General features: G+C 38.4%; 2 protein-coding genes across 6 annotated transcripts; both read left to right on the top strand.

Moving 5' to 3' along the window:
* The first annotated feature begins 668 nt into the window (after positions 1 to 668).
* LOC139953942 (DNA damage-regulated autophagy modulator protein 1-like) lies at positions 669 to 10,423 on the top strand. Of its 3 annotated transcripts, XM_071953552.1 has the most exons (6): positions 669 to 787; positions 6,294 to 6,361; positions 7,315 to 7,457; positions 8,047 to 8,224; positions 9,138 to 9,187; positions 9,470 to 10,423. In XM_071953552.1, the coding sequence occupies exons 3-6, from the start codon at positions 7,434 to 7,436 to the stop codon at positions 9,620 to 9,622; spliced, it is 405 nt and encodes a 134-aa protein (XP_071809653.1). In that variant the 5' UTR covers positions 669 to 787; positions 6,294 to 6,361; positions 7,315 to 7,433; the 3' UTR covers positions 9,623 to 10,423. The 3 variants fall into 3 exon arrangements, with proteins under 3 accessions (XP_071809653.1, XP_071809654.1, XP_071809655.1); XM_071953553.1 differs by lacking the exon at positions 6,294 to 6,361 and having other exon boundaries at positions 683 to 787; XM_071953554.1 differs by lacking the exons at positions 669 to 787; positions 6,294 to 6,361 and adding an exon at positions 7,123 to 7,141.
* Positions 10,424 to 12,307: 1,884 nt separating this feature from the next.
* On the top strand, positions 12,308 to 27,126 carry LOC139953567 (DNA damage-regulated autophagy modulator protein 2-like). Of its 3 annotated transcripts, XM_071953016.1 has the most exons (9): positions 12,356 to 12,439; positions 15,472 to 15,538; positions 18,945 to 19,055; positions 20,425 to 20,478; positions 21,093 to 21,160; positions 21,872 to 22,014; positions 23,545 to 23,722; positions 24,390 to 24,463; positions 24,679 to 27,126. In XM_071953016.1, exons 2-9 carry the CDS (start codon positions 15,474 to 15,476, stop codon positions 24,835 to 24,837), a joined length of 852 nt encoding a protein of 283 aa, XP_071809117.1. In that variant the 5' UTR covers positions 12,356 to 12,439; positions 15,472 to 15,473; the 3' UTR covers positions 24,838 to 27,126. The 3 variants fall into 3 exon arrangements, with proteins under 3 accessions (XP_071809118.1, XP_071809117.1, XP_071809116.1); XM_071953017.1 differs by lacking the exon at positions 15,472 to 15,538 and having other exon boundaries at positions 12,308 to 12,439; XM_071953015.1 differs by lacking the exons at positions 12,356 to 12,439; positions 15,472 to 15,538 and adding an exon at positions 17,455 to 18,346.
* Positions 27,127 to 27,204: the final 78 nt, after the last annotated feature.

Genomic DNA, 27,204 nt, shown 5'->3' with positions numbered 1-27,204 from the left:
GGTGTTAGGGTACGCACTCAACCATAATTCATAAAATAACAAATCTGTGAAAATGTGGACTCAAATGGTCACCCTAGTTGCAAGAGAATAATGAAAGAAAAAACACCCTTGTGGTTTTCAGACAGATGGCTTTATTTAAGTAATAATACAAGGCTTCAGGTTTGAAGCCTGCAGTCTTAAATATGAAGCCTGCAGTCTTAAATATTTGAGATTTGAGTGGGAATTTACCTTTTTCTCAAAAACTACGTTACTTCAATTCAGCAACCTATGGTCATCAGACTCGTGATTGAAACCCCATGATTGAAAAAGGAAGCACACTGTCACTTGTTGTTTGTAAACAAACTCGAAAAGCGCGCCACCAACGATAAGGCGGCTGAACTTCTCTTGGAGGTAATTTATTTATTTTCGATTTGAAAGTTGCTTTTATTAAATATAAGTTTTGTTCCTATTCTATCATTTTTTGTTACTAACCTTAATGTACATTAAATATATATTGTATATTTATTAAAATGATTACAGTTAAAATAATATAAATTATTTGAAATATTATTAGCTTTTGTTTATGTTTACCTGTTTTACGAAATGGTATAAACCAAACCCTGCGAAAACAGCGCGCACGTGATTGATGACATGTGACCTTTAAATAAATCTTGGTCACCTGACATGTTTGACACTTCGCTCGAAATATGCTAGATAGCGGCCAGATCGGTTTCCGTGTAACAACATTGAAGCAACAGAACTAAAGAACTTGACCCCTCTCTGTTAATAAAGAATTTGTACTTAAAAAGTAAGTATTTTAATTGTAGTTTTTGTCTCCCCAAATATAAAAATATTATTAAAATAACCAAGGACAAGGGCAAGGTAGAACCTAGACCCAGTAACTGGGGCGCTGTACTCCTTTTCAACAATTTTGGAAAAGTTTCCGTATGGCGCCACCACTTTTTCATTTGATATGAAATAATATAGGAACTTATTTACCTGATTGATATATCCCTTTTTCTAAAAATGAGTGAAAAAGTGGTGGCGCCATGTGGAAAGTTATCCGCACAGAATTTTAACGAATACCCAGTTTTTCGCGACACCCAGCCACAAAAAATGCCTCAAAATGACAAAAAGACCAAACAAACTAGCTCAAAAATCGCCTACTCTATTCTCGATACGTCTAGGATGTAACATCAGGCATTTAATTGTACTCACGATCATTTTTTAAACTCCAAATCGATGATTTTTAACTCCGCATCGTGGAGCGATTGACAAGTCTGCGATTTTCGGATGTGTATGATAACGAAACATGGCGTCGCGTTGTGGGTGGATGTCCATCAACGGCTGTTTAATGCTACACTTGTTACAGGCGTTGCAGTGAATGCTATACATTGTACACGGGGATGGGTACAGGCGCTGCAGCTAGCGAGTGCCCACGTGCGTTCAATCATGGGCAACGTAACTTACACGGTGCCGGGTTGTTGGAAGAAAGGGAATATTGTCTGAAAGAGGGGATTTTTCTGGTCTGAAGTCTGCTGGATGAAGCTGGATGGTTCTGGATGAAGTCTGCTGGTCTGGATTTTTCTGGTCATCGCCCCCCCCCCCCCCAAAAAAAAAGGAAAAAACGAAAAAAAGGGGAAAAAAGATGATAAATAAAAAAAAAAAAATTCTACAGTGACACTGGCAGCACTAAACATTATAAGAAGCAATTTAACCATGCACAAAAATCGTAGGCCTAGATGAAGTACAGCGGTTTTTATTTATTTATCATATTTTTCCCCTTTTTTTTTTTTTCTTCTTTTTTTTGGGGGGGCGATGACCAGAAAAATCCCCTCTTTCAGACAATATTCCCTTTCTGAGAACCTTTCACCCCCTTTCTGATAATTTTCCAACAACCCGGCACCGTGTAAGTTACGTTGCACATGATTGAACGCACGTGGGCACTCGCTAGCTGCAGCGCCTGTACCCATCCCCGTGTACAATGTATAGCATTCGCTGCAACGCCTGTAACAAGTGTAGCATTAAACAGCCGTTGATGGACATCCACCCACAACGCGACGCCATGTTTCGTTACCATACACATCCGAAAATCGCAGACTTGTCAATCGCTCCACGATGCGGAGTTAAAAATCATCGATTTGGAGTTTAAAAAATGATCGTGAGTACAATTAAATGCCTGATGTTACATCCTAGACGTATCGAGAATAGAGTAGGCGATTTTTGAGCTAGTTTGTTTGGTCTTTTTGTCATTTTGAGGCATTTTTTGTGGCTGGGTGTCGCGAAAAACTGGGTATTCGTTAAAATTCTGTGCCATTCCCTGGGGCGCTAGTACGACAGATAAAGTCAAAAATTGTTGAAAAGGAGTACAGCGCCCCAGTTACTGGGTCTAGGTAGAACCATAGTCATGGAGGAAGAAAATGAACAGACCGGCATCTAGTTCGTGTCGTCACTGAATCAGTGTGTTTTGTCATGCAGGATTCAGCTCGGGGGATCGAGAGGAAGGAAGAAATTGTTATGACATAACGAGTCTGTCAGAATGGCAGTTTTGTAAAACGTATCTGTTTGTGTGTGAAAAGTAGCTGTGAACAACTCGCCAATTGATAACGTTAACCTTGTCCAAATCAAACAAGGATTCAGTTTTCCAGAAGAATAAAGATAACTGAATCCATAGAAAACAAAATATCTTGGAAAAAGCTGCAGTAAAATTGTGAAAAATTAAGTTTACTTTCGCGTTTTTGGGACCAGATATTGACGCGTCTAAATTTCTGAACGTCCATTTTGTCAACTGCCACAAGAAGTATAGTTTCAAGAATACTGGAGGGTGCTCTTTCTTTCGAGATAATGTAAGAAACCAAAGTACATGATGTAGAATTTTGTCAGCTTTCCAACGGTACTATTTTGAAATAATTCACGTAAATAAAAATGATTTTTTTGCCCAGTTTTTCGAACACATGAAATACGGACATATGACGATTTTTCTCCTGAAAATGCTTCAAAATGTCATACTTATAGGTCATTACAGTTCTTTAACGGAACTCTATTTGAAAGATTATACTCTGAACTGGGTGTCTATGCACTTTTTTTTGTTTTATTAACTATTGCAAACAATCGCAAAGCAAATTTATAGAGAAGGTTTTTAAAAAAACCATCAAAATCGGGTCGATGGTTGAACACAGCACGGCACTCTGCGCACTCAGACACATAGCCTTGGTTCCGAGACCATTGGTGTTGCGCGGTCACACACAGCCAACGTTCGATCCATGCACGCAAGGCAAAAACTGTACACGCTAATGAATGAACGTAGAGGGCGCACTGTTTCTCTGATTTCCGAATCCCACCAAGACTATCCGACACACTGTGTATGCGCAAGTTGCCATTTCAATTGTCGTGTCCCCTGACTTAAAAACGGCTTATCAGCAAGCGTTGCCGCGTGAGTGTGGACACCAGTCTTTGAAAGATTGCGCAATTCGCTGATATACAAATATTGACTGCTTCGAGTGCTATGGTTAAAACTATGACTCCCGAGGTGATCCACGGAGCGTTCTATTTTCCCGAGCGCCATTATGTAGCGCCATTATAGTTTATTTATCTGTTATTGAACCAACACAACCTTTTTGGGAAAAAAAAAAAACCTGATCCAGTCCCATTCAATTACCCACACCGATAAAGTGCAATTTCCCGAGCACCGTTTGCAGATTTTTATTGCACAATCCACAATGTTTAATCGTACAAAGCCCTTTTGTCACAAGGCCCCCCCTCCCCAGCATAAAGACCTTTCCATTGTTGCTAAAAATGGTGCTGGATGTGGCTGGCCGATTGTTAGCAAAACATTTAAAGGAACACGTTGCCTTGGATCGGTCGAGTTGGTCTTTGAAAAGTGTTTGTAACCGTTTGTTATAAAATGCATTATGTTTAGAAAGATATTTTAGAAGTAGAATATAATGATCCACACAAGTATCACTCAAAATTGCGTGGTTTTCCTTTTACCTCGTCAACAAACACGGTCGGCCATTTATGGGAGTCAAATTTTTTACTCCCATAAATGGCCGACGGTGTTAGTTCGCAAAGTAAAAGGAAAACCACGCAACTTCGAGGCAAATGTGTGTTGATCATTGTATTCTACTTTAAAACATCTTTCTAATTTTAAAAGCTTTAAAAGCTTCCTAATATATAACTATCTAAATCATTGTAAACTTTCATATCCTATGATACTAAGTATTACTGTAAACTACTCATAATTTGAATATATTTATAAAACTTTGTAAAATGTGTAAGTTTAAATGTAGGGCAGCAATGAAATAAATGTGTGCAAATACAAATACAAATACAAATCATATGCATTTTATAACAAACGGTTATAAACCCTCACTTTTCAAAGACCAACTCAACCGATCCAAGGCAACATGTTCCTTTAATGGCATAACTCATGTTGTGACCAAATTCTTATTTTTCTGCAAACATCCCTCGATTAGTAACAGTTGCTTTGTTTTTAAAACTGTTTTTTTTTACATTCCATGGTTAGTTATGTTGTCACCAAAATCAACCCTTTTTTTTTTAATATAGGACTATGTATAGTTTGTGTAACATTTATTCAAAACTGTGGCTATGGTTTTGCTTTTATTTTGACTTCCTGTGGTTTTCCAACCTTGTAAAAACCCAGGGCTGTGAGTTGCAAAGTCTTTTGGCTGGATTTCAAGGGTTTTTCCAAGTTTCATAATCAATTGTGCAAAATCATGCCAAGATTTCTAAGCGTGGTGGGTTAAAATTAGATGAGGGTTGGTAGAGCCGATTAAGTGTTCATGTGAACAAACTGGTGATTAGTAAGCTTAAAGGCAGTGGACACTATTGGTAATTACTCAAAATAATTATTAGTATAAAACCCTACTTGATAACGAGTAATGGGGAGAGGTTGATAGTATAAAACATTGTGAGAAACGGCTTTCTCTGAAGTGACTTATATTTTCCGAGAAAGAAGTACTTTTCCACGAATTTGATTTCGAGACCTCAAGTTTAGATATTCATTTGAGGTCTCGAAATGAAGCATCTGAAAGCACACAACTTCGTGCGACAAGGGTGTTTTTGGTTTTTTCATTATTATCTCGCAAGTTCGATGACCAATTGAGCTCAAGATTTCACAGGTTTGATATTTTATGCATACGTTGAGATACACCTAGTGAAAAGACTTGTCTTTGACAATTACCAATAGTGTACAGTGTCTTTAATCCTTTGTGTGAGAGAGGAGAACTTGCAGTACAAAAAAACGTTCATCATTTTCAGCATGTAAACACATTGTCCTTAGTTTGGTTGTAACATAAAAACTGAACATTCTTGTTTCCAGGGCCCAATTTCATAGAGCTGCTAAGCACAAACATTTCCTAAGCAAGAAATTTTTGCCTTGAAAAAAAAAAACAGAATTACAAACCAAATTTCCACATGATTTTCAGGATAAGTAAACAAAAACTGAATACTAGTAACAAGCAATATGCAACAATTTTAAATTAATTGGTTGGTGATCCCGTTTTTATCAAGGAAGAAATTTCATGCTAAGGAAGTTTTCGTGCTTAGCAGCTCTATAAAATTGGGCACTGTTCCTCCTGTTTTGACAACTGGTAAGCTGATTGTAGATGTGTTGTGAAATAAGTTAAACAAATATTGTAGTTCCAGATGTCAGGAACAAGGAAATAACGAGAAGTTTGTGGTTTGCATGTACTTTTCCTGACACTCGCAGCAATAGCAATATAACGGGGCAAAATGTCCACGATTACTGCCACAAAAGAAAACATTGTGTGTCCATTGTTTGTCAGAACAAAGCGTTACAGAGAAAATGATCAAGTGTCTTATTTCCCATCAAGGCTCTCGTCAGTTTTAAGCTTTAAAGACACTGGACACTATTGGTAGTTGTCAAAGACCAGTCTTCTCACTTGGTGTATCTAAACACATGCATAAAATAACAAACCTGTGAAAATTGGAGCTCAATTGGTCGTCGAAGTTGCGAGAGAATAATGGATGAAAAAATTCCATTGCAGTACAAGTTTTGTGCTTTCAGATGCTTGATTTCAAGACCTCAAATTCTAATTCTGAGGTCTCAAAATCAAATTCGTGGAAAATTACTTCTTTCTCGAAAACTACTTTACTTCAGAGGGGGCCGTTTCTCACAATGTTTTATACTATCAACAGCTCTCTATTACTCGTTACCAAGTAAGGTTTTAAGCTTAAAGTTATTTTGAATATTTACCGATAGTGTCCAGTGCCTTTAACGTACTTTGTTAGTTATTTATTGAATATTTATTATTTTATTTATTATCCCATAGTGACGATGGAACTACACCGCCTGAAAGTTGTATATTCAGTCAATTTCTCAATCTTGCAGCATTTTTCGGTGAGTTCCATCACTGCGGCCCCTAATTCGAGTCCCGGCAGTGACACTTAAGGCAGTGGACACTATTGGTAATTGAGACTAGCCTTCACAGTTGATGAATCTCAACATATGCATAAAATAACAAACCTGTGAAAATTTGAGCTCAATCGATCATAGAACTTGAGAGATATGAATGAAAGAAAAAAACATTCTTGTCACACGAAGGTGTGTGCGTTTAGATGGTTGATTTCGAGACCTCAAGTTCTAAATCTGAGGTCTCGAAATCAAATTCGTGGAAAATTACTTCTTTCTCGAAAAACTATGGCACTTCAGAGGGTGCCATTTCTCACAATGTTTTATATCATCAACCTCTCCCTATTACTCGTCACCAAGAAAGGTTTTATGCTAATAATTATTTTGAGTAATTACCAATAGTGTCCACTGCCTTTAAGCAAGACTCTTAACCATTATTGATGTCTCCTTCGGGTGGGACTGAAGCCAAAGGTCCTGTGTGTTGGCTTATGCATGTAAAATAACTAAGTGCACTTATCCTGGAAATTGCATCACAGCTGATCACCTTGTCAATCCTTGCTAGTGACCTCTTGCACGCGCGTCACACGCGGCGACTGATGCCACGCTCACCACAATGATTTCCTTTCTGATAGCAACTGTGGACCATGTCGGTGGTCAATAGGCTTACGTGTAAACGCTGCGTCTCCTACAAATGCGCACTTCACTGAATAACACACGTTGACATTGACCACCAAAATGGCGCATCCAAGATTTGAAATGGGTCATCAGGTACTATGAAAAGAAATATGTCTCGTACTTCAAAATGTATAGCTCTGCATGGAAAAATAGAATGCTGAAGCGTACTGAGTGAGGGATTTGAGCGCTTTATAAGAAGCCACTAGTATTATTATTATTGTGTAGTCAAAAAAATCAAAATGTTATTTTCTTTTTCCCCTACTCAGGTTTTGCCACAGCTTTAACCCGCTATAAACAGGTCAAGGGTTACGACCCTGAGGTCCCATGGAACGTTCTTAAATGGAATAAAGGGGGATTCTTCTTCGGATCCTTGGCAGTGTTGGGGATGAGCATTGTGGCAAACTTCCAGGTAAGCTGATCGTTAGGTTGGGTCTGAATTAGTGGATACAGCTTTGGGTATGACTGGAATGCTGCATGCATTGAGGTATAGGTTGCCTCTAGAAACATCCTTAAAGACACTGGACACTAGTGGTAATTGTCAAAGGAAATTTGAGCTTAATCGGTAGTCGAAGTTGCGAGATAATAATGAAAGAAAAAACGCCCTTGTAACACGAAGTTGTGTGCGCTTAGATGGTTGATTTTGAGACCTCAAATTCTAAATCCAGGTTTAAAAATCATATTCGTGGAAAATTACTTCTTTCTCGAAAACTGTGTCACTTCAGAGGGAGCCGTTTCTCACAATATTTTATACTATCAACCTCTCCCCATTTCTCTTTACCATATAAGGTTTAATGCTCATAATTATTTTGAGTAATTACCAATAGTGTCCACTGCCTTAAGGTTTACATGCTACAGTGCAAGGCTGAGGCTTGTCATAAGTCCCAAGATTAATCGTAAGTTAGGCTGAGTTTGGTGAAATCGACTGCAGGATCTCATGTTCAGACTTTCTTGTATTAAGCTGCGACTGTTTTCTTTGTGTGTTTGTTTCATTTGTTTAGATAACCAATACATACATTGTCCACATATTTGGAGCGAGTATGTGCTTCATTATGGGTACCATTTTCGAGTTCATCCAGACATGGATTTCTTTCAAGCTGACGCCTCAGCACAGCTCTCTACAAACGAGTCGTCTACGATTGTCGCTGTCCATCATAACCCTTCTCTTCATGATTTCATGTATCCTTTTGAAATGTTCATCATAAAAGCCCTGTCCTAGGCAGTGTGTTTCTTACAGGCAGCAGAGGTTATGTGTTTCATTTTTTGTCCAGTTGCAAAGCCCACAGTAACAGGCCTGATATTTCATGGAGGCATTGAAGGTAATGGACCATTCCCATGAAATGTATGTAAATTGCACATAGTGCTTGCGCACTAACGTTTTGGGTGGCAAAATGAGGGACCATCGCGCTGTTTTGTACATGGCTAATGGGTGCGTGACGCAGACGCGATTGCGCATCTGCTTAGTGCACAACTTTATGGTGTTTGCCAACCAACAGGGTCTGTACGCATGCATGAATGTAATTAGCATATTTCATGGGAAGGGTCCATTGCTTCCATAGCCTTGGTGCCCTTGAAATGCTCTACAGTGCCCTTCACCAAGAAAAAAAACCTTAGTGCCCTTTCCCTTTCAAAAACGAAGCACACAGGCCTTTAGTGAGTTGAACGTCCTTAAGTAGGATTTGAAACTTTGCATGGTGGAAATACGACATAGAAAGGTTTGCGGTAACACCATGTTATGACTATCTCTAATGAGTTGGGGTGGTTCTGAAAAGAACCGTTGGTTTCAACTCGACATTTGAATGTCCTTGATGTTCAGACTGAAGCATTTCACTAATCTAAGATGGGGGGTTTTATTCATACTTCAGAGGATTGTAATTTTATCATTTGTTTTGTTCTGGTGGAGAAGCAAAGGATTCTCAGAAAAGCAAACTTTAAAACACTTTCTAGTCATGAAGAACCCCCCGATTTTAGGCATTATCCGGAAACTTATTTTAGACTTTTCAACTTTGTCGTGCTTAAATATCAAATTGGTTTGTGCTTAGCAAGTTTATAAGCTGAAATTATTTTAAACTTGACTTGACTTTTTATTTAGTTGCCTTGTTTGATATGTTGGGTGAATACGGAGGGTTTCCGCAAGATTTGGTAAGTAACCTTGCCCCTAATCGCGTTGCGTAGCAACTGTCTCAATAGTCCGAGGAGGAATTCAAATGTAAGCGGTGCATTGTAACTAAGCGAGTCATTGTACCGGACATTATTCAAGTCTAACTTGCAAATGGCTTATTGGGCAACATTTTGGTCATTAGAGCAACTATACTACCATAATTGGGGGGTGTTGTTTAGGAAGTTTGAATAGTTTTTTTTTTGCAATAGTTTTTATAAAGTTAAGCTCTCTTCTAGCCAGTGATCGTTCTCTTTTGATTTCAGCGCTCTATCTTCAAGGATGTCAGTGCAATGTCGGAGTGGGCTACAGCATTCTCTGGTATGTTCTTCTTCCTCACGTTCGTCCACGAGTTTCAGACGATCGGGGTTGAACAGTGTCAAAGGTCACTGCATTTAAAATATGACTCCCTTGTATAGACCTTATGCATTGACGTCATCCAGCCGCCATCTTAGAGGAAAAAAGGAGACAAAACAACCACAGTACTGGCCAATGAACAGCCTATTTTTGACCTCTAGGTGAAGGCGGCCTACTTTTGAAATGACGTCATGTGCATAATGTGTATAGACTGTGGCGAATAATTCCTTTGTTGCTATGGAAGTCACCATCTTGAAGGGCAGGATGTATGGGCATCTAAATGCGTTCATGAAAGAAGCTCGCAGCGTTCACGGTTTGATTTTTACGCACACACACACAAGGGTGTAACACTGGCAATCGTGGACCCTCCTTTGTTCAACTCTTTGTGATAGCAACTGGGGACCACAATGATTTCCTTTGTGATAGCAACCGTGGACCTATTGTCCCTTTTGTTATAGGTCCCTGGTTTGAAAGTGGATACCTACCCACGCATGCACACGCCAACAGACGCCATGTTGTATGGCAGGTATTTGAATGGTGACGACATATTCGTTATGGTCTACAGATGATGATGCTGCAATATTTAATCCATCTAAGACTCCAAGCCTGAACATCTTATGTCTTGCTTTGAGAGACTCATAAAATAATTGTCGGGCCTTTGCTAAAGTGTGCATTTCAGTTGTTTTAATGACCCAATTTGATCACAAATTACTCCATTATTTGCAGTTGTGTTTAACTATTACGTTATTTTTTTTAAAATATATTTTATGTTATCTTATGGTTTAAGCTTCTTTAAATTGAGAGCCCTAACAGTGGTGCTCAGTGGTGCTGTCTGATTTGTCTTGGTGTTCTTAATAAGTAATTTGCGTTTTAGTTCAATTACTTCAGAAGTTCTTGTAAGAGTCATATTCATTATTAAAATGACAATAAAAAATATGTTACAAAATTTGCTTTTCAGCCGATTCTGATAGTGTCCTCTTTTAAATGTGAGTCAACCTCATTTTCAGCCTCGTGTTTTCTGTCTCGGGAAAGGGCACTGGACACTTTTGGTAATTGTCAAAGACCAGTATTCTCACTTGGTGTATCTCAACCATTTAAAGCCATTGGACCCTTTCGGTACAGAAAAAAAAATTAAAGTTCACAGATTTACAAATAACTTACAGGGTTTACAGAAGGTAATGGTAAAAGACTTCTCTTGAAATATTATTCCATGAAATGCTTTACTTTTTGAGAAAACAGTAAAACAATATCAATTTTTGTTAACGAGAATTACGGATTTATTGTAAACACATGTCATGACACAGTGAAAAGCGTGGATACAAGGGTGGGTTTTCCCGTTATTTTCTCCCGACTCCGATGACCGATTAAGCCCAAATTTTCACAGGTTTGTTATTTGATATAGAAGTTGTGATACAAGAAGTGTGGGCCTTGGACAATACTGTTTAACGAAAGGGTCCAATGGCTTTAAACAAATCTGTGGAAATGTTTTCTCAATTGGTCATCCAAGTTGCAAGAGAATAATGAAAGCTTTGTGTTTCTCTTTCTGTCCCAGGAAATATAATTTATTGTTAAAGACAGTGGACACTATTGGTAATTGCCAAAGAGCAGTCTTTTCACTTGGTGTATCTCAACATATGCATAAAATAACAAACCTGTGAAAGTTTGAGCTCGGTCGGTCATCGGAGTTGTGAGATAACTATGAAAGAAAAAACACCCTTGTGACACAAAGTTGTGTGCTTTCAGATATTGATTTCGAGACCTCAATTTCTAAACTTGAGGTCTCAAAATCAAATTCGTGGAAAATTACTTCTGTCTCGAAAACTATGTTACTTCAGAGGGGGCCGTTTCTCACAATGTTTTATACTGTCAACAGCTCCCCGTTACTCGTTGCCAAGTAAGGTTTTATGCTAATAATTATTTTGAGTAATTACCAATAGTGTCCACTGCCTTTAAAGGCACTGAACACCTTTGATAATTGTCAAAAACCACTATTCTTACATTACTTTGGTGTTGAGGCTTGAAGCTGCAGCCTAGCCTATGTGCCCCTCTTTACTGCATTGGGTTCACGTTGATAAGGGCGGTATTTCAATGGGTGGCGCTTCCAATGATGACTTGGTGTTAGGGTACGCACTCAACCATAATTCATAAAATAACAAATCTGTGAAAATGTGGACTCAAATGGTCACCCTAATTGCAAGAGAATAATGAAAGAAAAAACACCCTTGTGGTTTTCAGACAGATGGCTTTATTTAAGTAATAATACAAGGCTTCAGGTCTGAAGCCTGCAGTCTTAAATATTTGAGATTTGAGTGGGAATTTACCTTTTTCTCAAAAACTACGTTACTTCAATTCAGCAACCTATGGTCATCAGACTCGTGAGAGAAACCCCATGATTTAAAAAGGAAGCACACTGTCACTTGTTGTTTGTAAACAAACTCGAAAAGCGCGCCACCAACGATAAGGCGGCTGAACTTCTCTTGGAGGTAATTTATTTATTTTCGATTTGAAAGTTGCTTTTATTAAATATAAGTTTTGTTCCTATTCTATCTTTTTTGTTACTAACCTTAATGTACATTAAATATATATTGTATATTTATTAAAATGATTACAGTTAAAACAATATAAATTATTTGAAATATTATTAGCTTTTGTTTATGTTTACCTGTTTTACGAAATGGTATAAACCAAACCCTGCGAAAACAGCGCGCACGTGATTGATGACATGTGACCTTTAAAAAAATCTTGGTCACCTGACATGTTTGACACTTCGCTCGAGATATGCTAGGTAGCGGGCAGATCGGTTTCCGTGTAACAACATTGAAGCAACAGAACTAAAGAACTTGACCCCTCTCTGTTAATAAAGAATTTGTACTTAAAAAGTAAGTATTGTAATTGTAGTTTTTGTCTCCCCAAATATAAAAATATTATTAAAATAACAAAGGACAAGGGCAAGGTAGAACCATAGTCATGGAGGAAGAAAATGAACAGACCGGCATCTAGTTCGTGTCGTCACTGAATCAGTGTGTTTTGTCATGCAGGATTCAGCTCGGGGGATCGAGAGGAAGGAAGAAATTGTTATGACATAAACGAGTCTGTCAGAATGGCAGTTTTGTAAAACGTATCTGTTTGTGTGTGAAAAGTAGCTGTGAACAACTCGCCAATTGATAACGTTAACCTTGTCCAAATCAAACAAGGATTCAGTTTTCCAGAAGAATAAAGGTAACTGAATCCATAGAAAACAAAATATCTTGGAAAAAGCTGCAGTAAAATTGTGAAAAATTAAGTTTACTTTCGCGTTTTTGGGACCAGATATTGACGCGTCTAAATTTCTGAACGTCCATTTTGTCAACTGCCACAAGAAGTATATTTTCAAGAATACTGGAGGGTGCTCTTTCTTTCGAGATAATGTGAGAAACCAAAGTACATGATGTAGAATTTTGTCAGCTTTCCAACGGTACTATTTTGAAATAATTCACGTAAATAAAAATTGCCCAGTTTATATGAAATACGGACATATTATGACGATTTTTCTCCTGAAAATGCTTCAAAATGTCATACTTATAGGTCATTATAGTTCTTTAACAGAACTCTATTTGAAAGATTATACTCTGAACTGGGTGTCTATGCACTTTTTTTTGTTTTATTAACTATTGCAAACAATCGCAAAGCAAATTTATAGAGAAGGTTCTTAAAAAAACCATCAAAATCCGGTCGATGGTTGAACACAGCGTGGCACTCTGCGCACTCAGACACATAGCCTTGGTTCCGAGACCATTGGTGTTGCGCGGTCACACACAGCCAACGCTCGAGCCATGCACGCAAGGCAAAAACTGTACACGCTAATGAATGAACGTAGAGGGCGCACTGTTTCTCTGATTTCCGAATCCCACCAAGACTATCCGACACACTGTGTATGCGCAAGTTGCCATTTCAATTGTCGTGTCCCCTGACTTAAAAACGGCTTATCAGCAAGCGTTGCCGCGTGAGTGTGGACACCAGTCTTTGAAGATTGCGCAATTCGCTGATACATAAAACCAGACCGACTAAGAAACAACGGCCGGCGACGTCCGCCCCGGGATTTATTGGTTTTAATATAAATTCAGAATCGGAGAGGGTTTAAATAAATTACGTTCTGATGGCCTTTTTTTTATTTTTATCTTAATTCCATTGTTTGAGGTTACATACATGTTTTAAATGGGGATTCGTTTTAAACTTGACTTTTATTACTATTTGTTTAATAAGATAGAAAGGAAAAAAAGAAAAACAAAATAATAATAATAATAATAATAATAATAATAATAATAATAATAATAATAATAATAATAATAATAATAATAATAATAATAATAATAATAATAATAATAATAATAATAATAATAATAATAATAATAATAATAATAATAATAATAATAATAATAATAATAATAATAATAATAATAATAATAATAATAACAATAATAAGTTTTTCGTGCGGACTTTGAAAACATATTATTTGGCAATGTTTATTTTAACTTTCTAAAATGAAAAAAGGGCTTACAAATTTGTGTCATAATAAACAGAGAAGTAAACAAAATTACTCAAATGAATTGATACTATTTTTAATAAAACACTTGGTAACTATGTTCACAAAAAAAATTACCACACAAATTTCCATATTTCTAATGTAAGCATTTGTTTAATTGGCATAAAGTGCAGTTTTCAAAGGCCAAGGTAGCGGTTAATTGTGCAGATTTATGTCTTAGAAACTGACTTGCTTGAATCTTCAAGAGTTGAGGTACCTGAAATGGAAAAAAAGAGATATATTCACGCTTCAAGTTCATGTATTATATTTTTAATTTGTTTACCTTTTTTAAATATATAATTAGGCTTTAAAGGAACACGTTGCCTTGGATCGGTCGAGTTGGTCTTTGAAAAGCGTTTGTAACCGTTTTTTATAAAATGCATATGGGTAGAAAGATGTTGTAAAAGTAGAATACAATGATCCACACAGACATGCCTCAAAATTGCGTGGTTTTCCTTTTACCTCGTCGACTAACACGTCGGCCATTTATGGGGGTCAAAATTTTGACTCCCATAAATGGCCGACCATGTAAGTTCACACAGTAGAAGGAAAACCACGCAATTTGGAGGCAAACTTGTGTGGATCATTGTATTCTACTTTTAAAACATCTTTCCAACCATATGCATTTTATAAAAAACGGTTACAAACGCTTTTGTTTTGACCAACTCGTCCGATCCAAGGCAACGTGTTCCTTTAAAATATGTAAACGAGACGCAATTATCACAAGACACAATTATTTAAAATATGTAAACGAGACACAATTATCACCTATTTTCCCATTGATGTGAATACCAAGATAAATTTTGTCAAATTTATTATGTCTGATATGAATGAATAAATCAGGAGCAGTTTCCATACTCTTTTAATCAGTCAGAAATTGACAGACTCAAAACGCCCTCTGCCATGTTCAAAATGAGCATAGCTTCTTCATTATACAAGCTATTGAAATAAAATACACACCATTGGTTTGCTCTTGCCATCCTCTTTCCAATGGTATAAAACTTGTTGAGGTTTTGTGAAAAAAGGGCAAATTTTGCCGGACTCCCTATAAGTTATGTACAGTATACTGTCACATGCACAGTGTTGTTAGTGTTTTTAGTCAAGTCCCATTTCACCACGGTACATTGCTTTGCACGAATAGGCCTACTGCTGGCCATGAGATAGCCCAGCATGGCCTGGCTGATACTCTTTACCAATATATGACATCAGGCATGGTCGAAAAAAAACAAAAATGAAATGCAATCTCTCTTTTGACTTTTGTTGGTTGGAAAATGGAGTAAAAATCATTGTTGCTTTTGTTGCCTGTTGCCTGTGTGTGTTGGCTTCTAATTTTCCCTTCCCACATTACAGTCATGTCGACATATAGTGCCGCACCTTCCGACAGTTGTCAACCATTAATCTGTGTGAAATCAACCAGGTAGTATTTATTTGCAAAACGTGTGACTTGCTGCTTCTGCTTGCTGGTTGTTTCTTTCCTAGCTTAACCTAGACCCAGTAACTCAACTGGGGCGCTGTATAGTGTATTCCTTTTTTCTTAGTCTAGCTTACTCCTCCCTAGAATAGAACTATGATAAAGTATGAGGTTCGTTTCACTATCGTTTGTGGAGACGATATCAGACTGAACCTCGTAGATAGTTCTAGGACTAGGTAAAAGAAGGATGACATTGCCACTGCTTCTTTACAAATTACAATGCGAATAAAACAGTTTGATTTTAAACAATTTTTTTTTAATAACCTGATTTGAGAAGTTGAATGCAACGGAGCAGAGCTTAGCCTAGTTGCGATAACTTAACCTTCCGCCACTGTCGGGAGGGTTACGTTATCGCAACTATGCTAAGCCCCACTTTAGACCCAGTTACTGGACTGGAGAGCGCTGTACTCCTTTTTTTCTTTCTTAAAAATTTGTCATTATTGATAAAGACAAATTTCGGGGAAAAAACAGCAGCTGGGGCCCCAATAACTGGATTTAGCCCAACTTGTGGTTGTTTGGCCCAGCTCCAAATCCTTTTGTTAGGCACACAAGTGGGACTATTTCTCCCTAAAAAATGTTGTGTGGAGACCCTGTTGTTGTATGTTGCATTTTTACATTTGTTTTTGCTAGCCCCACTTTCATGACTTATGAAGCCAACTCTGAAACCTTTTGATTCTGCAGATCCTTGAAAAGTACCAATAAATCTAAAAAAATTGAACTATCCAAATGGATAAAAAATAAAAGCATACGCATGAACTTTTCTAATAACAGCTCATACATAAAAAACCAAATTTCCCTGTGTGTAAAAAAGTATCACATTTTGAGGGGGTGTCCGCTTTTTCTGCCTTAGGAAGCCCTGCCTTGCTTTATTCACTTATTTTTTTCACAGAACTCGGTTCAGGAAAGGACCAAATATACTGTGCTTATATTGGTGTAAGGGTAATTAACAGTACTCTTTATCTCCAATAAAAAAAAATAACATCTATTTAATCACATGATAGTACATGCTGCTAACACATAGGATTTGAACTGCTAGCTCGGTGGTCTATTGGTAAACATCATGGGTTCGAATCCCACCCGAGTGATTTGCCTGTGGATTTTTGTTCACAAGAATCACAGGACTTGGGGGTAAAGAACCGAGTACAACACCTTAAAGGAACACGTTGCCTTGGATCTGTCGAGTTGCTCTATGAAAAGCGTTTTGAAACAGTTTGTTATGAAATCGATATGGTTAGAAAGATGTTTTAAAAGAAGAATATAATGATCCACACAAACATGCCTCGAAAGTGCGGGATTTTCTTTTTACTTAAAGGAACACGTTGCCTTGGATCGGACGAGTTGGTCAAAACAAAAGCGTTTGTAACCGTTTTTTATAAAATGCATATGGTTGGAAAGATGTTTTAAAAGTAGAATACAATGATCCACACAAGTTTGCCTCAAAATTGCGTGGTTTTCCTTCTACTGTGCGAACTAACATGGTCGGCCATTTATGGGAGTCAAAATTTTGACCCCCATAAATGGCCGACGTGTTAGTCGACGAGGTAAAAGGAAAACCACGCAATTTTTAGGCATGTTTGTGTGGATCATTGTATTCTACTTTTACAACATCTTTCTACCCATATGCATTTTATAAAAAACGGTTACAAACGCTTTTCAAAGACCAACTCGACCGATCCAAGGCAACGTGTTCCTTTGACTCCACAAAATGGCATGCCATGTTAGTTCATGAGGTATAAGGAAGACCATGCACTTCAAGGCATGTTTGTGTTGATGCCTTGGCTGGGATGCCTTGTACAAAACAATCATTGAACTGTTTTTTTCTGTAATACAATCACAGATTTTGTATTGACCCCTTGAATGCACGCCACACACGACGACTGTGCCACGCTCACCATTTTTGTTGGCAATTAGGTTTACGTGTAAACGCTGCGTCGCCTAAAATGCGCACTTAACTAAATAACGCACGGTGACACTGCCCACCAATAAGGCGCATCCAAGATTATTTGATGATGACGTCAGGTGAATTGGGTCAATACAACAAAATAATGTGGTTTGAGAAGTTTACATCAAACTGAGTTGTAACTTGTCGTTTTGACCAATCCTAAAGTCATAATGACATGTTAGCCTATTATGACCTTTCACCTACACTATAATCATTATCATGATTGATCGATACATTGTAAATAAAGGTGTGTGTGCGTTGTGATTATTTAGGCCAAAGATCAATTCCTGTTACATATAAGTATACCAACAGGAACCTGTTAACCACAGACGGTACACTACTTCCTGTTCATACACAATTCAAAGGGAAATTCTACAAAACTCGGATATAATATAAAAACTTCAATCTCTGCCATCTGCAAACCATAAACTGCTTGTGTTATCCGGACCAACAAGGACTGCTACAAAATATAGTTCTCTACCCAACACCGTTTAATGACTGGAACAAACTACTGTACAATATTATTACTACCATCCAAGATTTACAAAGACTTCAAGTTAGCTGCTCGAGCACATCACCCAGCTGTACTGAGCTTCTTCATGGGCACCAAGCCCTGTGTGCCTAACTCCACTAGAAGTGTTTCGTAGCTAGTATCCATCCGGATCCAGATCCAGTTTATATTGTGACTGTGTTACCAGATTGTTTAATTGAACCTGATACAAAATGAGTGACGCGGTTGAATTGGAAAAAAGTGATAAATCGGAGAATGGTACTAGTAGTACACTGTATGGGTCAACATCTTTAGCACAAAGGTATTTAACTTGGTTAACTTTTAGAGAAATAGTGTGTCATGGCCGTGACAATTTCCATTGAGCAAAATGCTACATCAAATGTTTCAATTTCTACTCTTAAAACAAGATTTGCAACTATCAGCATTCAGTGTACAAAAAACAAGTTCCACTCAAATTCCTTGCTGAATAATATTGCTGGGCGTAAACCGTTCCCTGCGTGGTAGAGCGCACAGAATTCAACTCGTGGTCGCTGAGTCAACACTTTCTCAAGGACAGAAGAGTCATGACAAGGATTCGAACCCACACCCCGATGACTTGACCACCAGGGCCAAATTTCATAGAGCTGCTTTTAACAGAAAATACTGCTTGACACATTTCTGCTTTGCAGGATACCAGTCACAAGTTGTACATGCGACATGGTATTTTGGCTGGTAACTTTATTCTGGTAAGCATAATTTGGTTGTGCTTAGCTGCTTTTTGTGCCTAACAAGCTCTATGAAATTGGGCCAAGAACTTGAATTTGATGCTCTAAATCCCTCAGCCATGACACCCCTATGTCAGTTTCCCTCGTGGTGTATTACTTGATACTAACTATTTCTATTTTTGTTTGTTTCTGCAGTCAACAGACCGCCCAGAAAAAGGAGAAAATGTGTTCGCCGTCAATTTTTGCCGGTCTCGGCTGGTTACCGATCTCAGTGGGAGTCTTCCTGGGACTCTCAATGATAGTTCCGTGAGTATCATGATTTGCCACCATCTTGGTCATGTTCCCTGTATCCAGTAACATTATTGGATGCTAGTATTCATTGTACAAAAAAGAAACCAGACTATTTTTTTGTCCAGCTTCGGTTTGGTTACATTGATTTGAATAGGAGAAAATCAAGATGGCAGCACCATGGTAAAAGTCTATAATAAAAAATTGGTGTTTTTAATATAGTGCACATAAAATGTTATGTGGTCAAGCAAGGTGAGTCATTTTGTATTTTTGTATTCATTTGAAAGAGTTTAATTCTGTTAAGACCCCATGTTGATACCACTCTTTACTCCACTGTACTGTGAAAGCAGAAACACTACCTTGTGCGAGAATGAAACTGGGGTAGAGGGGTTTAAAGGGTTTTGGTACGTTTTGTAGAAATAAAAAAAAGGGGTTCGCCCGGTGTTCCTGGTTTGATTGGCTGCATATTGCGCCACAGCACCTTGTAAAACCATCCTACATGGTGCTATGTAAAAGAAGTACATGTAGGTCTCATTATTCAAGCGTAGTCCCACATACCTTGCAGGAAAATGTTGAAGAGCCTTGAGCACAATGAGATATGACATGCCACCATCTTGGTTATGTTCCCTGTATCCAGTGACAGTGTTGGGTGCTAGTATTCATTTTACAAAAAAGAAACCAGACTATTTTTGTGTCCAGCCTCGGTTTGGTTACATTAATTTGAATGGGAGAATATCAAGATGGCCGCATGGTGATAAGGTACTTTAATAAAGCTTGACTGCTTTAAATATAGTGCATGTATCTTGCACATGCAATAAGATAGTGCTTGTATTTTGCACATGCAATAGGCCACATCTTGTAAACCATTACATGGTGCTGTGTAAAAGAAGTAGGTCTCATTATTCAAACGTAGTCCCACATATCTTACAGGAAAATGTTGAAACACCTTGAGCGCACTGAGTTAACGATATGAGTGCTTTAATAATAATAATAATAACAAGTTCTTATATAGCGCATTTCACAATAAACCGCATCAATGCGCTTTACATTAGTCCCCTGGTCATAGGGCCAATAAACATCCCTTTAATCTTTCTCAGCTCCCATTAGGGAGTATACAGCCCCGAGCTGCCGTGGCGCTCCGAAAGCTTTTCATTCACAATATCAACCTCTACCCTCGCAGGTACCCATTTATACCCCTGGGTGAAGAGAAGCAATTATAGTAAAGTATCTTGCTCAAGGACACAAGTGTCATGACCGGGATTCGAACCCACACTCCGGTGAATTAGCACCAGAACTTGAATTCGATGCTCTTAACCACTCGGGCGTGACACTCCTTCTTTAAGAAGCCACTATAATGGTTATTATCGTTTACTTTCTATCATTGCAGGTATTGTATTGCAGTTGGACTAGGACACGTGAGCCCAGGGTTTCCCTATATAAGGTGCGTCATATCAAAAGGAAGTTTCATCATGAGGATGTGTCTGTGCAACATTGTCATATCTCCTAAACTAGCACACAAATGTTTCCTAAATTAGCCTGGTTATGTATACAAAACAGGCTGAGAGACAACATTTTTACATAGATAATGTTCATGTCAAGGTTTAAAGTTGTTGCAAAGGCGAGATACGGCATTTCTGCACTGATTTCATCTCCTAAACTAGCAGCACAAATGTTCGTGCGAGTTTGGAATTGTCAAAACATTTTATCTCGCTTAAATTAGCCTGAAGGACCTAGGGGGAGGCCATGGCCCCTAGAGGATGCCACGGAGGGCTTGATTCAGAGAATTCCTTCCCCTCACTATCCTGATATTAGGAATTGCAGAGGTTAAAATATCCTACAAATTTGATGTCATCCTACCACAACTTTCCCCACATGACACCCCTCCCCTCACCCCTCCCCCACCCCTCCCCCCCCCCAAAAAAAAAAACCTTCAGTTTACCCAAGTTATTAAATTAGTTCTTATTCCTTACCAAAAGTGTTTTTTTAAGCCTTGATTGGGGCAAACATTAAAATAAACAAAATCTGTAATTTTGTTGTTTATTTTGTCTCTTGCAGTGACACTGGAACAGAACCCCCTGAAAGTTGCATCTTTGGTCAACTCCTTAATCTAGCTGCACTATTTGGTAAGTCCTGGGCCCAATTTCATAGAGCTGCTTAAGCACAAAATTCCTTGCTTAGTAAAACCAGATTATCGGCCAAGACTCCACTCAATTGTTATGTTAAGTAAACAACAGCTAAATACCAGTCACAAGCAATGTACATGGCATGAAATTTTGGCCAGTAACATGTGTAAAATAAGCCAGCTATTTTCGTGCTTAAGCAAATTTTTTGCTTAAGCAGCTCTATGAAATTGGCCCCTGATTAGTGGATAGCAGGGGAAGGCAAGTAGATAGAAATGGAAAAAAGAGAGAGAGCCAGAAATAATAAAAAGCAAGGGATGACCTTTGAAGAAATGTTAAATTTGCATCGGGATAGAGAATATTAATTTTGGTTTTACGTGTTAGCACTTTATACTTGGTACTTTCGCGAGTTATGTGAAACAAATCACAGTCAAATTACTCAGTTGGGATTCAAACCCAAACCTGTGTATGGGTAAAATCAAAATTAATATTCTTTATCCCGATGCAAATTTACTCTCTATTAAATCGTTGCGGTACCCGCTGCTAAAACATAGGAATCGAACTGCCTCTAGCTTCCGGGCAGTCTCGGCGGTCTAGTTGGTATCGACACTGCTCTAGAATTGCAAAGGTCGCGGGTTCAAATCCCAACCAAGTAATATGTCAACTGTGAGACCAAAACTTTTTCTTTTTTTTCTTCATTTCTTTCCTCCTCAGCCTTTGCCACAATCTTTGTCCGCTACAAGCAAATCAATGAATATTACCAAGCAGTCTCAGGGAAAGTCTTAAAATGGAATAAAGCTGCGGTCGTCGTCGGATCCCTTGCCGCCTTCGGGATGAGCCTCGTTGCAAACTTCCAGGTAAGCAAATTGATAAAATAGAAAAAGCTGAAGTGCAAACTGATTACCAACCTAAAGGACCTGTGTTGAAAATGCAACAACAAAAATAGTTAATGGCATGACGTTTCATCAACCCTAGCAGAGTCTTTCTCAAATGCTGAGTTCACTTGACTTATAAGTTCTGCAGCAGAGTATTGGTTTGAATCCTGGGCCCAACTTCATGGCTCTGCTTACCGTAAGCACAGAATTGGCGCTTACGGCAAGCGTATTTCACGGGTTAGCGGCAAATTTTGGCTTCTGCGCGTGCGTACTCAACGTTACTAGGCATTCTACGCTTACAAGGCTAGCGCAGAAATTCGGCGCTTGCAGGTAAGGGTCATGATACCTGTGTCCTTAAGCAAGACCATGATGCTTCGTCCTTCGAATGGGTGGAAAAGCCGTTGGTCCCATTTGCATGCAAAGAACCCAGTGTACTTATCGAAAAGAGAAGAGTTCGCCCTGATGTTCCTGGTTTGATCGGCAGCATATTGCGCCACAGCACCGTGTAAAGCACTTAATGGTGCTGTGTAAAAAGAGTAGGTCTTTCATCTCAAAGAAGACTTGTAATTTCTCCTCCTACTTTCATGTAGTCTTGAAGTCAAGACGGTAATTGTTAAGCGCGATGTAGTTACAGCGCAGTGTAGCTACGGGGATGGTACACTCACCCTCAATCTCAGAATGTGTGTGTGAGTCAGTCGCAATTACCGAGAGCTGCCACGCGCTACCTACGACTGTTGCATGTGTAACATCGCACTGTGACTGTTGCATGAACGGCAGACAAATAGGCAGCGCCTAACGACTTATCATCAAGTCTAACTTTCATGAGGAATCTATAAATTTGTAAAATGAGTGCATTTCAAAACTGAATTTAGATCTTTGAGCTTCTCTTTACTGCATATTTCGTAATGTTTGCTATTATTTTTATGTTTGTACTGCCATTGTTTAACAATCAATGTAATGCTGATGTTTTCCATTATGTGATTCTGTGTTGATTTTTAAACATTTTACCATTTGTCATATTGAACCTATATATTTGTGAGTTTATTTTATCAGATTGTATATTTTTAGGATTTTTAATTGTCGTTAATTTGTATTTCTTCATTGGAATTGTTTTTATACATGTTTCTTTTACTGATTGCTTTTTTTCCTAGCCTTAGTTTTAAAATATTGGATTATTTTATTTTATTGTATATATATTTTGACCCATTGTTCAAATGTTATCATTTGCCTATTTTTTATGTCATTTCTATTTAATGTTTTTGGTGTTAAGTTTCAGAATATGTGTTAATGTTAATTTAATATCGCTAAACATTTTACAATATATTTTGCTATTTAAAGCCATTGGACCCTTTCGGTAAACAGTATTGTCCAAGGCCCACACTTCTTGTATCACAACTTAGATATAAAATAACAAAAAATAAATAAGGCCTTGCCCTATCTGCAATGTTATTCCTGGCCTGTCAAACTTCCACATCAGACTAGAATAAATCATAATTACTTTCATTTTTCCAGGAAACCAACATGATAATCGTTCATCTGATCGGAGCGACCATGTGCTTTGCTCTCGGGTTCGTGTACGGCTTCATTCAGAGTTGGATATCTTACAAAGTCACACCCCAGCATTGCTCTATTCACATTTGTCGACTGCGACTGGCGCTGTCTTTCATCGCTACAATACTATTTGTGTCGAGTATCCTTTCAGAAAATAGCATGAGCTGATGCAAACTGCTAAGCCTGGGTGAGGGCGACTAGTGTCAAAGTCACTTAGTCAAGACGCTTAGTCAAGTCGCGTTTTTAAACTACTCCGTTAATCGTGTCGCCTCACCTACTTCAAAAAATAGTCGCAACTTCCTGCATGGTGAACCAACATAATTTACTTACGAAACGCAATCAGACATCAGTAACACAATCCTTACCTTCAATCCTTTCAGCGCAAATTTTACTATTATGCCTGCGGCAAACAGTATGCAGCTATGCGTCTTGGGAATTTGAAACTCGTCATGACTGGTGTCAAAGTCGCGACTATTTGAGGGCCAGGCACAACAATTTCTAATGGCCTGACAAAGCAAATTTTACCAGTAAGAAGCTACATGTTTTGGAGATTTCTTTTACACATGTATGCGTAGGTGGGTGACAAATTTGGGACTCTTATTTCCTGTTTTTTTATCATCTCCAATCCTCATGCCTGCCAAAAGACAACATTGATCGCAATCGATGACTAGACTTGCCAAAGATACCGATAAATGCATAAAAAATCTGAGGTTTTTTTAAGGCTGAAGAGTTGCTTAAGCTGAGCAACTTTTGTGTACTTAGCAAATTTGTGTGATTGTTCAGTACCTTGACTCGCTTGTCTTCAGCAATGGTGTTTGCTGGAGTGGCTAATTCCCAATGGGAGGGAACAGACTCAAAGAAATGGCTTCCAGAAGATGGGGTAGGTATAACGATTGGGGTATATTGTTGTAAACATACCCTGATTTGGTTTAGTGGACCCTGATGGGGTATACCAACTGTTTTTGTGGGGGGGGGGTTCACAATTCAGTATGTTTATATTTTTTTAATTAAGGCCTAAGATTTTTTTAAATTAAGCTCTATGAAATTTTGCCATAAAGGTAATCTCTCCTCATTTTGTGTCCTTCTTTTTCATAGGGCTTTGCGCTCCATGTTGTCAGCACAGCGTCAGAGTGGGGGATGGCGATTGCTTTCCTCGTCTTCTTTTTCACGTATATCGGAGAGTTCCAGAAGATTGAGATAGCGGCTGAGGTTATACGGTGTAATAGGCTGCTGGTCGCTGACCCCTTAGCGTAGGCCATATTTCGCAACCACACGATGACTTGTGCTCGGATTTTGGCTCTGTCAATAATTTTGAATATGTACATAATGGGAGCTTAATCCATAACCCAAGCTTAAGCCAAAGCGTAAGCCATATACTAGGCCATAGTCTAAGCAAAAACCTAAGCCATGGTTTGCAAATAGCCTTAAGAGCAAGTTCGAGTGCCCACATTTAGTCCCGTGATTGGCCACTGACCAGCAAAATACATGCGCAGAGTGACGAACGACGAAGTCTAGTCAACGATTGGTACAGTATTCGATACCTTCCGTATTTTCGCTGTAGTGTCACTGGTTCCCTTCTACACTTTACACATGTTAGCATGGAATAGCCTATTTGGGGCCGTGGATAAACCTGCATGGTTCCAAAAGGTCGACCACAGTAGTCAACCAATGGTCGACCAGCCTGGGTTTGAGTCAAAACAGTCAACCTTTAGTTAACCACGGTGCCCACTCGAACTTGCTCAAAATTGTAGAGAATTGCCACTTCAACCTTGTGCCTGATGAGAGTTTTCTACCGAGAGATTTGATTGTGGTGTAGGCCAATCTGGGCCCAATTTCATGGCTCTGCTTACCGCCGAATTCTGCGCTTACAATCGCGATTCCCCGCTTACGTGCAAGCGCTTCCGGTAAGCAGAGCCATGAAATTGGGCGCAGTCCTGTACGTACTTATCTGTGGCCGGTAATATACATGTACCCAGGTCATTTCTTGCTAAGCCAGGAAATTTGCTAAAGCAGAATTTTCTGCTTGCAGGCTTTAGGAAATTGAGGCCTGTATAGGGCACTAAGCACTGTATTGAATATCATCAAACTTAATCGTCATTCTAAGAGAGGTTTGCGTTAGCTCCATATGAATGTCTCGTTTTGAGTGGTTTTGGTTTTGAAAAGAACCAGTGATTAACGACTTGACGTCTTAAAGTCCCTCCACTGGCTTCCCATCATTGATCGCATCGCCTTCAAGATCCTCAGTCTCGTTTTCCAGTCACTTCAAGGAAGTTCACCGGACTACATGACATACATCATCAGTCGACATCTACCGTCACGTAGCCTTCGTTCAAGCAGCGCCTTGCAACTTACTGTCCCCCGCACCAGTCACTCTTTGGGAGATCGGTCCTTTTCACATGCTGCTCCCAAACTCTGGAACAATCTACCCCTTGAAATTCGTCAGTCTTCTTCATTGACTGTATTTAAATCCTGCTTAAAAACCCACCTGTTTTCCTCACGTTTTTGTGATTAATTTGTTGTTCTTTTCTTTTCTTTCTTTTCTTTTTGTTAGTGCGCCATGAGCGTCAGTCATGGCGGATACCGGTGCCATATAAATTTTCATTATTATTATTATCATGCTCTGTTGCCACATGCTGCTTACATATGTACTGCCTTATGTTTAATTACTCGGTATTTGCAGTGGTCGGCTGATGATTGTTATTTTAACTTAACCAAGGTATTGGTTTTAACGTAATTTATTTTATTAAATCACTCAGAATTTAATTTACAGTGGAGACTTATTTTTATTTGATTTTGATTTTTAAAACCAACGCATTGGTTTTAATGTATTTTACTTGATTTAATTACTCACAATAATACAGTAAAGACTGTAATTTTTCATTTGACTTCGATTTTATTTTATTTGATTACTCAGAATTTACAGTGGAGACTGATTTTTATTTGACTTTGATCTTGAAAAAACCAAGGCATTGGTTTTTAATGTAATAATGTTAGAGCGCTTTGAATGCATAATATCCCCGTAAATGTGACATCATACGCACAAACAGTATCTCACTGAGACTAAAGGAAGACCTGTCATTGGTCAAGAGCCTTGCGCGTTTCCGATCCTTCACCCCGACAATGACAACCTATGCAACGGTTCTAGGGCAAACTGGTATGTTTGTCTCGTTTTTGCTACACTATGCTTGATTTGGGGCGATGGACATATTGGGGGAATACCATTTACCTCATGTCTGTTGTGGTTGGAAATTTTTATTTTGTTGAGGGGTCGAACTTCAGTTCTTAAAGTCAGCGCACAAAAAACTGAGGTCCTAAATCTTTAAAATACTTCAAATACTATGTTAAACAAAGCATTGATCTTTACAAATTTATTGCGAGTATCTGGTGTCCAGAGTTGTGTGCAGTTGTTTATAATGCAATGCAATTTGGTCACAAACTTCTTCTTGGCTTGTACTTGATAATGATATATATTTTTGTATAAATATTTTCTCAGGCATGTTGATGGAAAAATACTGTGGAACCTGAAGTTGTTGTTTTGTACTTTTTCAGAATCGTGTTTAGTTGATTACATGCAATGTGGTCACAAAATAAAAATTATTTGTACGTAGTGATATATACTAT

Source organism: Asterias amurensis, chromosome 22 (assembly GCF_032118995.1).
Source record: "Asterias amurensis chromosome 22, ASM3211899v1".
NCBI lineage: Eukaryota > Metazoa > Echinodermata > Asteroidea > Forcipulatida > Asteriidae > Asterias > Asterias amurensis.
The sequence above is the reverse complement of the archived record's forward strand: the minus strand, read 5'-3'. Positions and strand labels throughout refer to the sequence as shown.

Bases quoted from the DNA above. Each gene is read 5' to 3' on its own strand.
- LOC139953567 (XM_071953015.1), top strand. From the start codon at position 18,258: ATGAGTGACGCGGTTGAATTGGAAAAAAGTGATAAATCGGAGAATGGT. The intron at 21,161-21,871 runs GTAAGTCCTGGG...TTTCCTCCTCAG, and splicing joins TAATCTAGCTGCACTATTTG to CCTTTGCCACAATCTTTGTC. The intron at 24,464-24,678 runs GTAGGTATAACG...TCTTTTTCATAG, and splicing joins AATGGCTTCCAGAAGATGGG to GGCTTTGCGCTCCATGTTGT.
- LOC139953942 (XM_071953552.1), top strand. From the start codon at position 7,434: ATGAGCATTGTGGCAAACTTCCAG. The intron at 7,458-8,046 runs GTAAGCTGATCG...TCATTTGTTTAG, and splicing joins GCATTGTGGCAAACTTCCAG to ATAACCAATACATACATTGT. The intron at 8,225-9,137 runs GTATCCTTTTGA...CTTTTTATTTAG, and splicing joins CCTTCTCTTCATGATTTCAT to TTGCCTTGTTTGATATGTTG.